This window comes from Peromyscus eremicus, chromosome 8b, assembly GCF_949786415.1.
Source record: "Peromyscus eremicus chromosome 8b, PerEre_H2_v1, whole genome shotgun sequence".
NCBI lineage: Eukaryota > Metazoa > Chordata > Mammalia > Rodentia > Cricetidae > Peromyscus > Peromyscus eremicus.
In genome coordinates, this window is record NC_081424.1 from 49383019 (window position 1) to 49395042 (window position 12024).

The window sequence follows — 12024 nt, forward strand, 5'->3', positions numbered from 1 at the left end:
TTCCTGACTGTGGATACAATATGACTAGCCAGCCTCTGTTTCTGCTGCCATGCCTTTCCTACCATAATGGAATGTGTCCCCTGAACTGTAAGCCAGAAGAAGAAGAAGCCCTTCTACCCACCAACTGCTCCTTGCCTGGAATTTGGTTACAGGAACGAGAAAAGCAACCAAGATAAGTGTCTTCATGCATGAAATACGGTGTTTACAAGACCCCCCTCCAGAAGTTTGTCAGGACTGAAAACAATCCAGATAAAGTACTTAAAATGCCACCATCAGCAGTGGAGGTGACATTGGCTCTTGCTGGAGACAGGAAGTCAGTCCAGCCAGAGTGGCCCTGAGCCAGCCCAGCCCTACCTGGATGCGTCGTTCCTGCCTCTCCCTGCTCTGCTCCAAGCCTGTAAGGGTGTTCGCCAGCTTCCGTAGCTCCTCCTGGCCTGGGCCTGCCTGCCCACCCTGCTGCGCTTGCTCTATCTGCTCCTGGAGGTCTCTCTTCTTCGCTGAGATCATCTTCGTCTTTTGCTAGAAGTAGGTGTTCAATAGAAGAATAGAAAACGTGTTCTCTATGAAGCTATGCAGGGCTATAATCATGCAGCTCTCAGATGTATGTAAGGCAAAGCCTCACATGGTGTAGGCTTGGACCATGTTTTAAAGGAGAGGTCAATAGTTAAAATGTGAATATCAGGAATCCTGAATTAACCAAAGATGGGTGTTTCTTAAACATGGCTTATGTTCTGAATGGTCAAAATGTATATAATTTGGCTTTAGTATTTTAATTGTGTGTGGATTTGGAGAACATTTAATATATGCAACACTCCAAAATAATTTGGTTAAACAATTGATTTGACAGGCTTCTTCAAATAGTTGTTTTCTGTCTTTAAAAAGCCTCACTCCATTTTATTATCTGTGTTGTAAAAATGCAAATGTTATGAATTTTCCTTCCTGAGTATATATTTGAATGGTTAATATACTGAAGTATTTGGGGGAACTCTAAATTCAAGAAAAATTACCATATAACTTTAATAATGCCATATAATTTTATGTTAAGTATTACTTTCAGATAGAAGAGTACACCAATCTCAAGTGTTGAGTTTACATATCTTTACAAAGTTTGCACACTCATGTAACCAAGTCCTGGCCCAAGAAATATGGTAAGTTTTAAAACATAATAAATACCGAAAATCTTATCTCTTTGACTTTGGAACTCTGTTACCTTTCCAAGGATCAAAAACTTTTAACATCAGATCTTAATTTCTTGAACTACACAAAACCTAGATGCTGATGTTTTACACGAATATTTAAGAGAATTAACATTTTGTGTATACAATGTAATGTTAGCATTTTCTACATTAAATTAGCTAGAATTTCATCATTAAATATTTTCTTTGAATAATACTTTGATTTATATTGAGTTAGACAAGCAGTATAATCATATATACTACTATACAAAAGCATTTATGTATTTATGTAAATTTTATATTTATATTACTTATATATAAAGTATGTACTTGTATATAGTTATATATAGTATATATACAGCTATATATACTTATATATGTACATACTTATGTGTATATACTTATTTTAATTTTAATGTCTGCCACCAGGGTAACAGGAAACAAGTTGACTAAAATAGTTTATTATTGGGGACTTAGGATGTAGTTCAGTAGAGAGTTTGAGCTTAGAGTTGAGGTCCTGGCTTTAATCCATCACCAAAAAAGTTTGAATATAAATACATGGATATAAACATACAAACATACACATATACACATATAATACACATATACACCTACACATAATACACCTATATATATACACATATGTACACAATTATATACATACATATATTCACACACATACATATATTCAAATATACACATAATGCATATATATACATATATATATCTATATACACACATACATATGTACATTCATACACACATATAATTCCTTTGGTTTTAGTTCTAATCTTCTGCAAGAGCAAACTCACCTGAAACATCTGGCATTTCAAGTAAGTTGTAATTTTGCAAACTAAACTGTCTAGGTCTTTGTCTTCCAGGGTACCCTGATATATGTAATGCTTATCAGAGAGAACCGAGAACAGAATGGCTAAGTGTTTTGAAGCATCCAATTGGTCCCTTCTCCTCCCACCTCACCCTCCACCCCCCGACCTCAGAATCTATTCTCCATCTCTCATCAGCATCGTGCACGCATGTGGGGAATCAAGAGGACTCTACCTGGTGACGAAGGAGCAGCTGCTGTGCCTCAAACAGATTTTCCATGTCTAGGATCTTCTCAGCCTGCTCCTGGCTCTCTTGGGAGCCAGACATCAGCTCCTCAAGGGAACTTTTCACTATTTCTTTGTATTGAACGCATTCCCCAAAGTTGCTTAACATTTTTTCAACCTAAATTTTCATAGAAAACAAAAGGAAATCACACGCTAATTAACAAAGTTTGTGGAATACTTTTAAAATGAAAATGAGATTGACAAATTAACTTCACATACGACTAAGCTATAGTGAGATGTTTTAGGACACATTCGAAAATGCTTTAAAAATTTAATACATTCATTTTTATTTTATGCAAATAAGTGTTTTGCTTGCTTATATCTCAGCACTACATGCATATCAGGTGTCTGCAGAGGTCAGAAGAGGTGTTAGAGCCCCTGGGGCTGGAGTTACAGATGGTTGTGAGCTGCCACATGGGTGCTAGGAACTTGGCCTTCTAGAAGAGCAGCTAGTACACTTAACTGCTGGGCTAGTGCTCCAGCTCTCAGAAAGAACTTCTCTAATTAAGCTAATTACCCCACACATGATAATTTTATGTTTGTGAGAGACTCAAGGTCTATTGTCTTAGACAATTCCAGATATATGAAACAGTTCTGTTTGTTACACTGTACATTATACTTCCCAAACTCATAACTTCAAAGTTTATGGCCTTTGAATAAAATTACTCCACTGAAGTCTATGATATAGTTAGTATATATTTTAAGTGTATGCATTAACCGTGTCTCAACAGCTAAAAATGAGTTCATATGTATCTAATATCTATTATTTCGCATAGTTTTAAGTCTTGTTATTCAATGGCACAGCCACTTAGAGGAGCCAAGAGTTTCATTTCATTGGACAAGATTCTGCACCCTATTAAAGACCTATTCTAAAATTAAGAAAAGAGAAATGTACATGGCTTGATAGCCAAAGTAGAGTAATAAAGTTGTGTCTATTTTATACTTCATATCTTGAGGTCTTTTGATTATAATCTCAGGAATATTATCAGGCTATGATAATACCTTATACAAAATGTTGAGTTCATACTATTTAAAAGGGAGAAAAATCAAGAAGCAAATAATAGACCGCTTGTTGAAAATATCCTTCCAATACTACTTTGTCCTTCTCTACAGCCTTCCCTCTCAACCCCATGAACTCTAAACTTGTCCCCTGTTGCCTTCTCAAACTTCCTACATGCACACAGATGAGTGGAGAAGGCCCTGCTAGACATGATATTTGAATGTTTTAACTTATAATGGAATATAGCTTATTCCATTGGAATGCATATTAAGTCTAGAATGAATAGGCCTTTGCTAAAATGGAATTTTTCTGGTCTCTCAACTAACCATTGATGATGACGATGATGATGATGATGATGATTCATTATTACTGGTTAGAAGCTAATGAAGACTTATCTGTCTCAATACTCTTCCAAGTCCTTGACCTAAGGTACTGAAGTTAGTCTTTCTCACTCCCTTATTAGTGTATTTTAAACTCTGTTTTAAAAGTAAGGAAATTGGGCCCTAGAGACATTGAAAAAAATCAAGATTATATGAAAGCAGGATATAAACTATAAACTCTGTTGCTGGGTTAATCTGACTTTTAAGCATCTTTATTACTTATTCCTTTTTTCTTTTCTGCTATTTCTTTGTTTGTTTGTTTGTTTATAGATATACACTCTTACCATGTAGCTTAGGCTAGTCTTGAACTTGTCATGGAGCTTAGGTTGCCCTTGAACTTCCTGTCCTCCTGCCTCAGCTAGGAGTACAGTTATGCACCATGACATCATGCTTCTCAAACCCCTTTTCATAAACTTTGAAATATATTTTTAAGTGATAACAAAATAACGATGCTTTCAATAAGAGCAGAAACTATTTGACTAGTCATCTTTGGACTTCAGAGATAGGTCATTAACTTGAACTAACTGGTTCAGTAACATTGTCCATAACTCAAGCATCCTGCACATCTTTCCTAACAATCTTCATATAAGTAACTAAGGTTTCTTTGTAAAACTACTTGCTAAACGACAACCAAAACAAGGATGGTCCTACAGCCTCCTCTCTCAGCTAGAGCCTCCTCCCTTGGATTCTGTTGAGTGTAGTAAATGACACACCTCTGATTGTAACGCCACAAGAGCCTTGAAAGAACTTGACAGTTCTGCCAGCTCATCTCCTCGCCTTTGGGCTTCATTCTCAGAAGAAACGTCCATCAAATGTTTAAGCCTGGATTTCAGCCAGCTGAGAGTCTCCCCTTTTTTGGTAATGTCATTTCTGATCTCCTGGAATGAAAGGACGCTTTTTATGAACAAAGGGTGATCAGGAATCACAACTTGCTATCAGGAAAGAACTCAACCCAAGAAGGTTTGTAAAATGGCAGTAACAGAGTGAGGCAGCTGTTCTATCACAACAGAACTAAAGAGCTCATGATATTCTTCGCACTCATAGTGAATGAGTACTAAAAGGAAGGGCTTCCCAATGGCCGTACCTAATGGGCAAAGCCAACATGAGCATACTTTTAAAAATTACCTTCAGAATTAAATTAGATGCTATATTCCCTTCATTACAACAAACTTGTCTGAAACTACATGAAACTAGTCTGCAAAGGTTCACAAGTGGGACCAAGCTCTAACTAGCATAGAAGGTTCACTTAACCACAACAGTGCTGGGAAGATTCCAAAGCCTTAAGTCTCCAGGACTAGTTATAGAGGGCACGGTCCTGGGGCAACCATTTATACTCGCTATGGTGAGTCTAGAGCAGGGGAAAATGCATACCAGACAGGACACAGCTGGCTTCAAAGTTGGTCTCTGCATTCTAAGATAAGATTTTCTTTTTTAAAAAAGAACTAAAACAGCAACAAACAGAAACTCATTTTCTGTATGTACACAGTGATGGTATTGAGTCCTCTACTAGTACCGTGGGCAACCATATGAGTTAGTCAGAGAAAAGAGGACCCCAGAAGACAGCGGCAGAAAGACAAAGCATTCTCTTTTATAGTAGTAGATACGTGATTTTGAAGGATTAGAATGGCTGAAAGAGAATTGCACTCTAGTCTATACCAAGTGAAGGTCTTTCTAAGGGAGAGGGCTGCAGTGTGCTAGTCACAGAAAAAACATGATATTCAGATCTGGAGCTCCGTTACCTTGGCTGGGTTTGTTGCTTCTAAAGCAACAGAAATGAACCAGTTCAGTTTGGTTACAACAGAAGAATACTCAGAGAATTCCCCTACTGTCTCTGTGTCCTCAGGTTGTCTGGTTAAAACTGGATTGTACAGAAACACACAGCATTCTTGTTTCCAGTGACAATACTTAAATCTATGCTGTGTTGTACAATTGTGCATGCTACTTCCTGCTCCAGCATTCCCCCTTAGGTAAAGCTGCATCAGAGACATCATTAAGTGTGCTTAAATCTCAAAGCTATCAACAGCTTCATGGTGGTGGTGGTGGGGACCTACCCTTACCATAGTAATATGAATAAACATTGTCTTTAAATAAATTTATAGAAACCTGATTTTTATAGAATGTACACACCAACAAACAAACAAACAAACCAGTTACATTATGAGTGTTTAATTTTTGGAAATTTTCCTCTAGAAAGGACCAGCTCAGAACTTACATCCACCACACGCTTAACCTCATCGTGGTTGGCTGTATCGATGGCTTCATCCTTGATTTTCTTCAACTGTGACTCCTTTGCAGACACCCAAGAAGAGAACTCAGAAAACCTGAAAGCACATAAGCACTTTATGATGAGGGGCACACTCTCAGGAAGGTGCAATACATTTTCTGTTTTGAATTCATGGATGTGGAGCCAGTGATTCCCAAGTTGATGGCACTTTCTGGAAACTTTAATACGAAGCCCAAGGCAAGTGTGTTAATATCTGAGGTCAATAACTCTCATGGAGCTTAGCTGATGTGTCTCAGGGCTTAAGAGGAAAGGAACCAATTGAGGTCTGGCTTCATACGTCTCACCAGAGTGACATTAACCAAGAGAGGCAGACACCCTCCTGTAAGGAGAGGATATGAGAAAACCAAGAGGAATGGGATTATTGGCCCTCAAGAACACCTGGGTTATTTTGAAATAAAATCCAGACCCTGTTTGGAATAAAACCCATTAAACAAAACAAATAAAATGAAGTACCTTTGTACAAAAGCATGGGCAAGATTAGAGTAATCTGAAACGAAGTACCTTTGTACAAAAGCATGGGCAAGATTAAAGTAATCTGCTTTTCTTACTGCCCGAAACAAACTCTATACCACCCCCTGTTTTATAATAATCTCTGAAGGAAAGGATCAAGATGGACTGGAGCCATCTCTGGAAACGCTGCAGTACCTGTTAGTATAGTCCTTCCACTTGTCTGGGTCATCCACGAGCATCATGTAAGTACTGTCAATGGAAGCTTTGAGGTCTCTGAGAGCCGTGTGACAGGCTCCGGATGTGTCCCTGACTGGGTCCCGGACTGGGAGCTTCACACACAGTTCCTCTATGAGCTGCAGCCTCTTCTCACAGAGATGATGAGGACCCTTGTCACTGAAGAAAACCTAAGACATGATAAACACTTTCACTACCTTTGGCGAGAAGGTGCAGAATACCTCTATATTCTCACAGAAAAACTAAAGGCAGATTCACAGGGGGGACCAATATAATAAGACCATTTTCCTCAGGCCATCACATCTTTAGGTATCTTTACATAGTTATGCACTTTCTACGGTGTGGCACATACCCTGTGTTCCTTGATGACCTTCTCGCTGCCTTCGTGGGGCACCAGCTTGGTCTCTCGCTCCAGCTCAGCTCTGCACTCTTCCACGGCAGCTGAGAATCTGTTCTTCTCCACATCGATTTTTAGATGGAGCAAATGATAAGGTGCCTCTCCTTGGAGATCCTGTATCCACAGAAAGATCCAGAAAAACAGAATGAAGCTTCTGAGTAGTCATATGTCCCACTGAGATGCCAAAATGTTCTGAACTAGTCCTCTCTTACTTCAAACTCTCTGAACTGCAGGATAGCCTCTAGGACACGGATTTCTCATGTTCCCATAATCCCCCACTCACCTTCCACTGTTTGTGCAGCTTCCTCACGGCCTCCTGAAGCCCCTGCTGCTCCTGTTCTGGGAGGATGTCAGTGAGCTCATCACAGGCTTTCAAGAAAGCGTTGAGCACCCTCTGGTCCAGCTGGCTGAAGAATTCCTATCACGGAGGGCGGGAGCACAGTTAGGATGCTGTAAAGTTAGGATGCAGAGTAAAAACATCACAAGACACGTCACACTGAGCCTTGTAGCCAGCAGTTGCCTTCATCAAAACTTCAGGCAACTCTATCTTTCTCCGGGAACAAACTATAACCATCCGCGGTTACCAGTCAGAAGTCATCACATCTGACATTTCACTATTTCTTTCTATATTTTAAGAAAAAAAATCTTTGTGGTTGCTAAACTGGTAGGGTAATCTGAAAAGCTACTAGATTACCCCTAGACCTTGATTCTATGGTGATAGGGATATAGGTCCTCTTTAGTAAATTCAGAATTACAGTATGGGATCTCCATCCCTGCCTTCCTTACCTGTAACATGTGTCAGTCATGATGGCCATCATGAACCATCCCACACTCCCCATGTGTGTACTTTAATACTTGTGCTGTGGATGGAACTGTGTCCCGCACAGAGCTGTATGTCAGAATCCTAAACCCAAGGGTGGTTAGATTTGGAGCCAGGGCCTCAGGGACTATTAGTTTTAGATGACATCATGAAGATGGGACCTTTATAAGAGTGATGAGGTAACAGGAAAGACCTTCCAGGCCAGGTCTCCTTCCTGGCCTATGACAACATGGAAAGTGTCCATCTGTGAGCCAGAAAGAGTCCTCATGGGAACCCCTCCATCATGGCAAGCCAAGCTCAGACTGTAATCCTCGAGAATGGTGAGAAAATTCACTTCTACCTTCAAGACCAGCGAGCTACTATTTTCTAACAGCAGAGTGAGCGATAGAAGCCACACATGTATGCACACTCAGTCTCAAACATCCTCAGCAGTATGTATGCAGAGAGATTTCAAAACCACAGTGATTCAAAGCAGTGAGAACCATAACATTCACAATTATAAAATGAGTAAGATCGATTCCTTGTGCTTTGTGGCCACAGACTATGTCAGAGCTCTAAAAAACTGTGTCCCCAATACATGCACCACCATTTTTTTGTCAGTATGGTTTGTATCCAAATGCCTCTGAAATCTCAAGAAATACAATTAAAGTACATATTCTCACTACACTATCCATTACCCAATACCATTCATCCATTACCAGTGTCTTCAGTACTAATGAGATTTAAATAAGAGAGAGAAGCATGAAGGTAGTCCCCCAACTGCTGTGGGATGTTCTGTATAGCAAATGTGTTGCTCTGATTGGTTGGTAAATAAATCACTGATTGGCCAGTAGCCAGGCAGGAAGTATAGGCGGGACAAGGAGGAGAAAAAAGCTGGGAAGTGGAAGGCTGAGTCGGAGAGACACTGCCAGCCGCCACCATGACAAGCCGCATGTGAAGATCCCGGTAAGCCACGAGCCATGTGGCAAGGTATAGATTTATAGAAATGGATTAATCTAAGCTATAAGAACAGTTAGCAAGAAGCCTGCCACGGCCATACAGTTTGTAAGCAATATAAGTCTCTGTGTTTATTTGGTTGGGTCTGAGTGGCTGTGGGACTGGCGGGTGTCAGAGATTTGTCGTGACTGTGGGCCAGGCAGGAAAACTCAAGCTACACCCAACCTTATATGACTGTGTGTCAGTTACTAAATACCAAGTGACATGGAGTCTATACTATGTTATAATATGCCATGGGGGTTTATTAAATGAGCATGAAAAGCTTAGTCACTCAGTACCCAATGACGTGGCATTTATGCTATGCTATAATATGCCATGGAGATTTATTAAATGACCAATAAAGACCTAGTCACTCAGCACAATCTACTTAAGAATATGTTTAGCTATGCAAAACTCTCTGAGCTTGTAGTTTAAGAGTCTAAGTCATCCTTATGCTCTGCTATCCCGGGAGCTCAAGAATGGTCCCAAGTTACCCGGCAAAGCAATTTCTCTTGCAGTTCTTTCGCTGCTGTTTCTTGGGTCTGATGCCTTTAAAGTCCATGCCCTGCTGGTTTCCCCTACTCCCCTACATTAGGTCAGTCTTTTTATTTTACAATCTGAGATAAGTTGTGCGCACACAGGGGTCAGATGTGCCACATAGAGCAGACTCACTGTGTGTTTCCGAAGGAGTTCCTCAGGATCCCCCTTTTCTTCTAAGCCTTCCTGAGCAACCCGTAGCACCTTTTCCAACTCTGCCCGAGACTCCTCAAATTTCTTCATCAAACGACTGTTGGCTTCCACGTGTTTCTTCCATTCTCCAGTTTTCTTGATCATATTCTTAATGCAAAAAAATAAGTCACTCCTTGCTACCCTTGCATTCCCTCCAGGAGCCCCAAGCATACCAACATCCGCAAAGGTGAGAGTCTCTTACATAAAATGAGGTGGTGTCTGCATGTAACATAGACACATGATCCGGCATCCTCTAAAACTAACTCATCTCTAGATGACTTTTAATAATACGTCAGAAATGCTATGTAAATACTTGTATAGAACAAAGAGATATACATGACATGTTCAGTGCAGAGGTGAGTTTTTCCTTAAACTTCAACTTATAGTTGATACAACCTATAGATGGGCTACCTATAGGTTTGGAATATACTAAAAACCATAATTGGGGGCTGTTTTCTCAGTATTGAGGCTTCATTTGGCCAATTATTAATATCATTATTTGTTTAGAAAGTACTCGGAGGGAAGGTATTTCATTAGAAGGTTAATTCATTATAAGGATATTAATGTTAGGGAAAAAGTAATAAAACATTTGGTTTTCAAGTACCAGAGAGTGAGGGGTTCTGTCCTCACTCTCTATTTTCCTGGACTTACATGTCTAAAGCAGGGAGATGAACTTACCTGGAAGGCATGATGGACATCTGCTATCTGTCTCTGCAACTTTGTGTGGTTCCAATGCTTTAACACAGGGCTCAAGGTGATGAGCTTCTGGACACTTTGGCTGCCCTTCTCAATGAGTGTCAAGGTTTTCTTACAGCTTTCTTGACAAGCTAACAGTTCCTACAGGGAAAGGAAAGACACGGTGGTATTAGTTACATGCTAGAGTGAAGGGGATGGAGATGGGGAAGGAAGGGAGGGAGAGAGGGAAGGAAGGGACAAAGGGAGGGAGGAAGGGAGGGAGGGAGGGAGGGAGGGAGGGAGGGAGGGAAGGGACAAAGGAAGGGAGGTACCATTGTAAGTAACAGTATCTCACAGTGTTTAGACCTTAGTGAGAAATAAGTAAAATCAAAAGTACAGAGAAACAGTTCTTTTCAAAAGAACTTGATTTAAGCAATCATTGAAATCAGTGCTTTTTATACAAGGCATTTAAATGTCACAGTGAGGTTTTAGACTTCTTTATGTTTCATGCACATCTTATTAACATTAAGGAAATGACAGAACATAAAAGTTGTCTATTTTCTGCATTCCTCTAACTGGCTGTTGGACAGGCCTACAGCATTTCAAGAGGACAATCAAAACTAATATACTTATCAGGTTTTAATGACACTAAGTAAATTTAACACAATGCACACTTCCTTTAGTGAATCCAATGCAACAGAATTTACATCACTCGCACATGCTAGATTGGAAAGGATGCAGTTCAAGCCAAAGAGACCTAATCAAAGCAAGCGGAAGAAGACTAGCAGGCCTGGGGAACTGCTTGCTCTTGCCATACACTTCAGATGGGATGCAGCAGTGACGGACAGGACCTTTCTCTATGCTTCTCAGCCTTACATCCTACCAATCTTGGCAGTACTTAGAGTGGACACTGGAGGCAGTGTAGAGTCCACCTGGAGATAGAGTCACTTCCGCCTTGAATGCATACCACTTGCACTTCTGTATTTTCAAACGTTTTGAAAAGAATATTCCAACTGTTCATTTGGATACCGTTTTGGCCATCTATAGGCAGATATTTAAAGCAGGTCTCTTCTTTTGACAAAACAGAATTAGGGCATACCTTTTCCTTTTGAACAATTAGAAGTTCAAAGGGTAGAGATTGAAAATATATTATAAAAATGCTAATATTTATTGTCAATAGTATGACTTTAATGATAGAAAGATTATTTAACCATATTTTAGAATAATTTAGGAGCCTAGGGAATGTTACCATTCCTCAATAAGTGAATTTTTATTCTATATGTCATGATATCATTAGAATAGATTGGTAACATTAGAATGATGATTGTAACTATACTATTCATAATAATAATAATGTTATAAATTATTGACTATTTATTGTAAGATGCGACCACTGTTGGCTTAATGAAGAAACTAAAGTTAATAAGTACTTAGCCATGTGTTACAGCACCTAAACTCTGATTGTCCAGTTGCTCATTTCAGACACACTGCTCAATTTACTAGCTGAAGCTGCCCCTTTCATGAATTTATTTCAGTTAGTGTAGTGGCAAAGGTTTTCTACACTTGTACCCTCATCAGAAGGACAGACCCATTCACAATAAGTCAAGTAAACAGCTTATTTAACTGTACTTTTCACTAGGAGATTCTGAGCACACAGATCTGCTCACTAAATGTAAATATAAAAATTCATAGCAAGCAAATTTCCATAGCTTTATGGTTATTCAAACAGACTTATTCCCATAGTCAAAGAAAACATACCATAAGACATATATTATAGACACCTGGTTGAAATGGAG

General features: G+C 39.5%; 1 protein-coding gene across 1 annotated transcript in view; it reads right to left on the minus strand.

The window, feature by feature from the left end:
- Syne1 (spectrin repeat containing nuclear envelope protein 1) overlaps positions 1–12024 on the minus strand; it is a 462188-nt gene that overhangs the window by 299040 nt on the left and 151124 nt on the right. Inside the window, exons 21-29 of the mRNA XM_059272792.1 lie at positions 10232–10390; positions 9497–9661; positions 7313–7447; positions 6985–7143; positions 6594–6802; positions 5877–5985; positions 4378–4542; positions 2235–2402; positions 355–519 (exon numbers count right to left, since the gene is read on the minus strand). Of these exons, the coding sequence (XP_059128775.1) occupies positions 355–519; positions 2235–2402; positions 4378–4542; positions 5877–5985; positions 6594–6802; positions 6985–7143; positions 7313–7447; positions 9497–9661; positions 10232–10390 (1434 nt within the window). The remainder of the gene's footprint in view (positions 1–354; positions 520–2234; positions 2403–4377; positions 4543–5876; positions 5986–6593; positions 6803–6984; positions 7144–7312; positions 7448–9496; positions 9662–10231; positions 10391–12024) is intronic.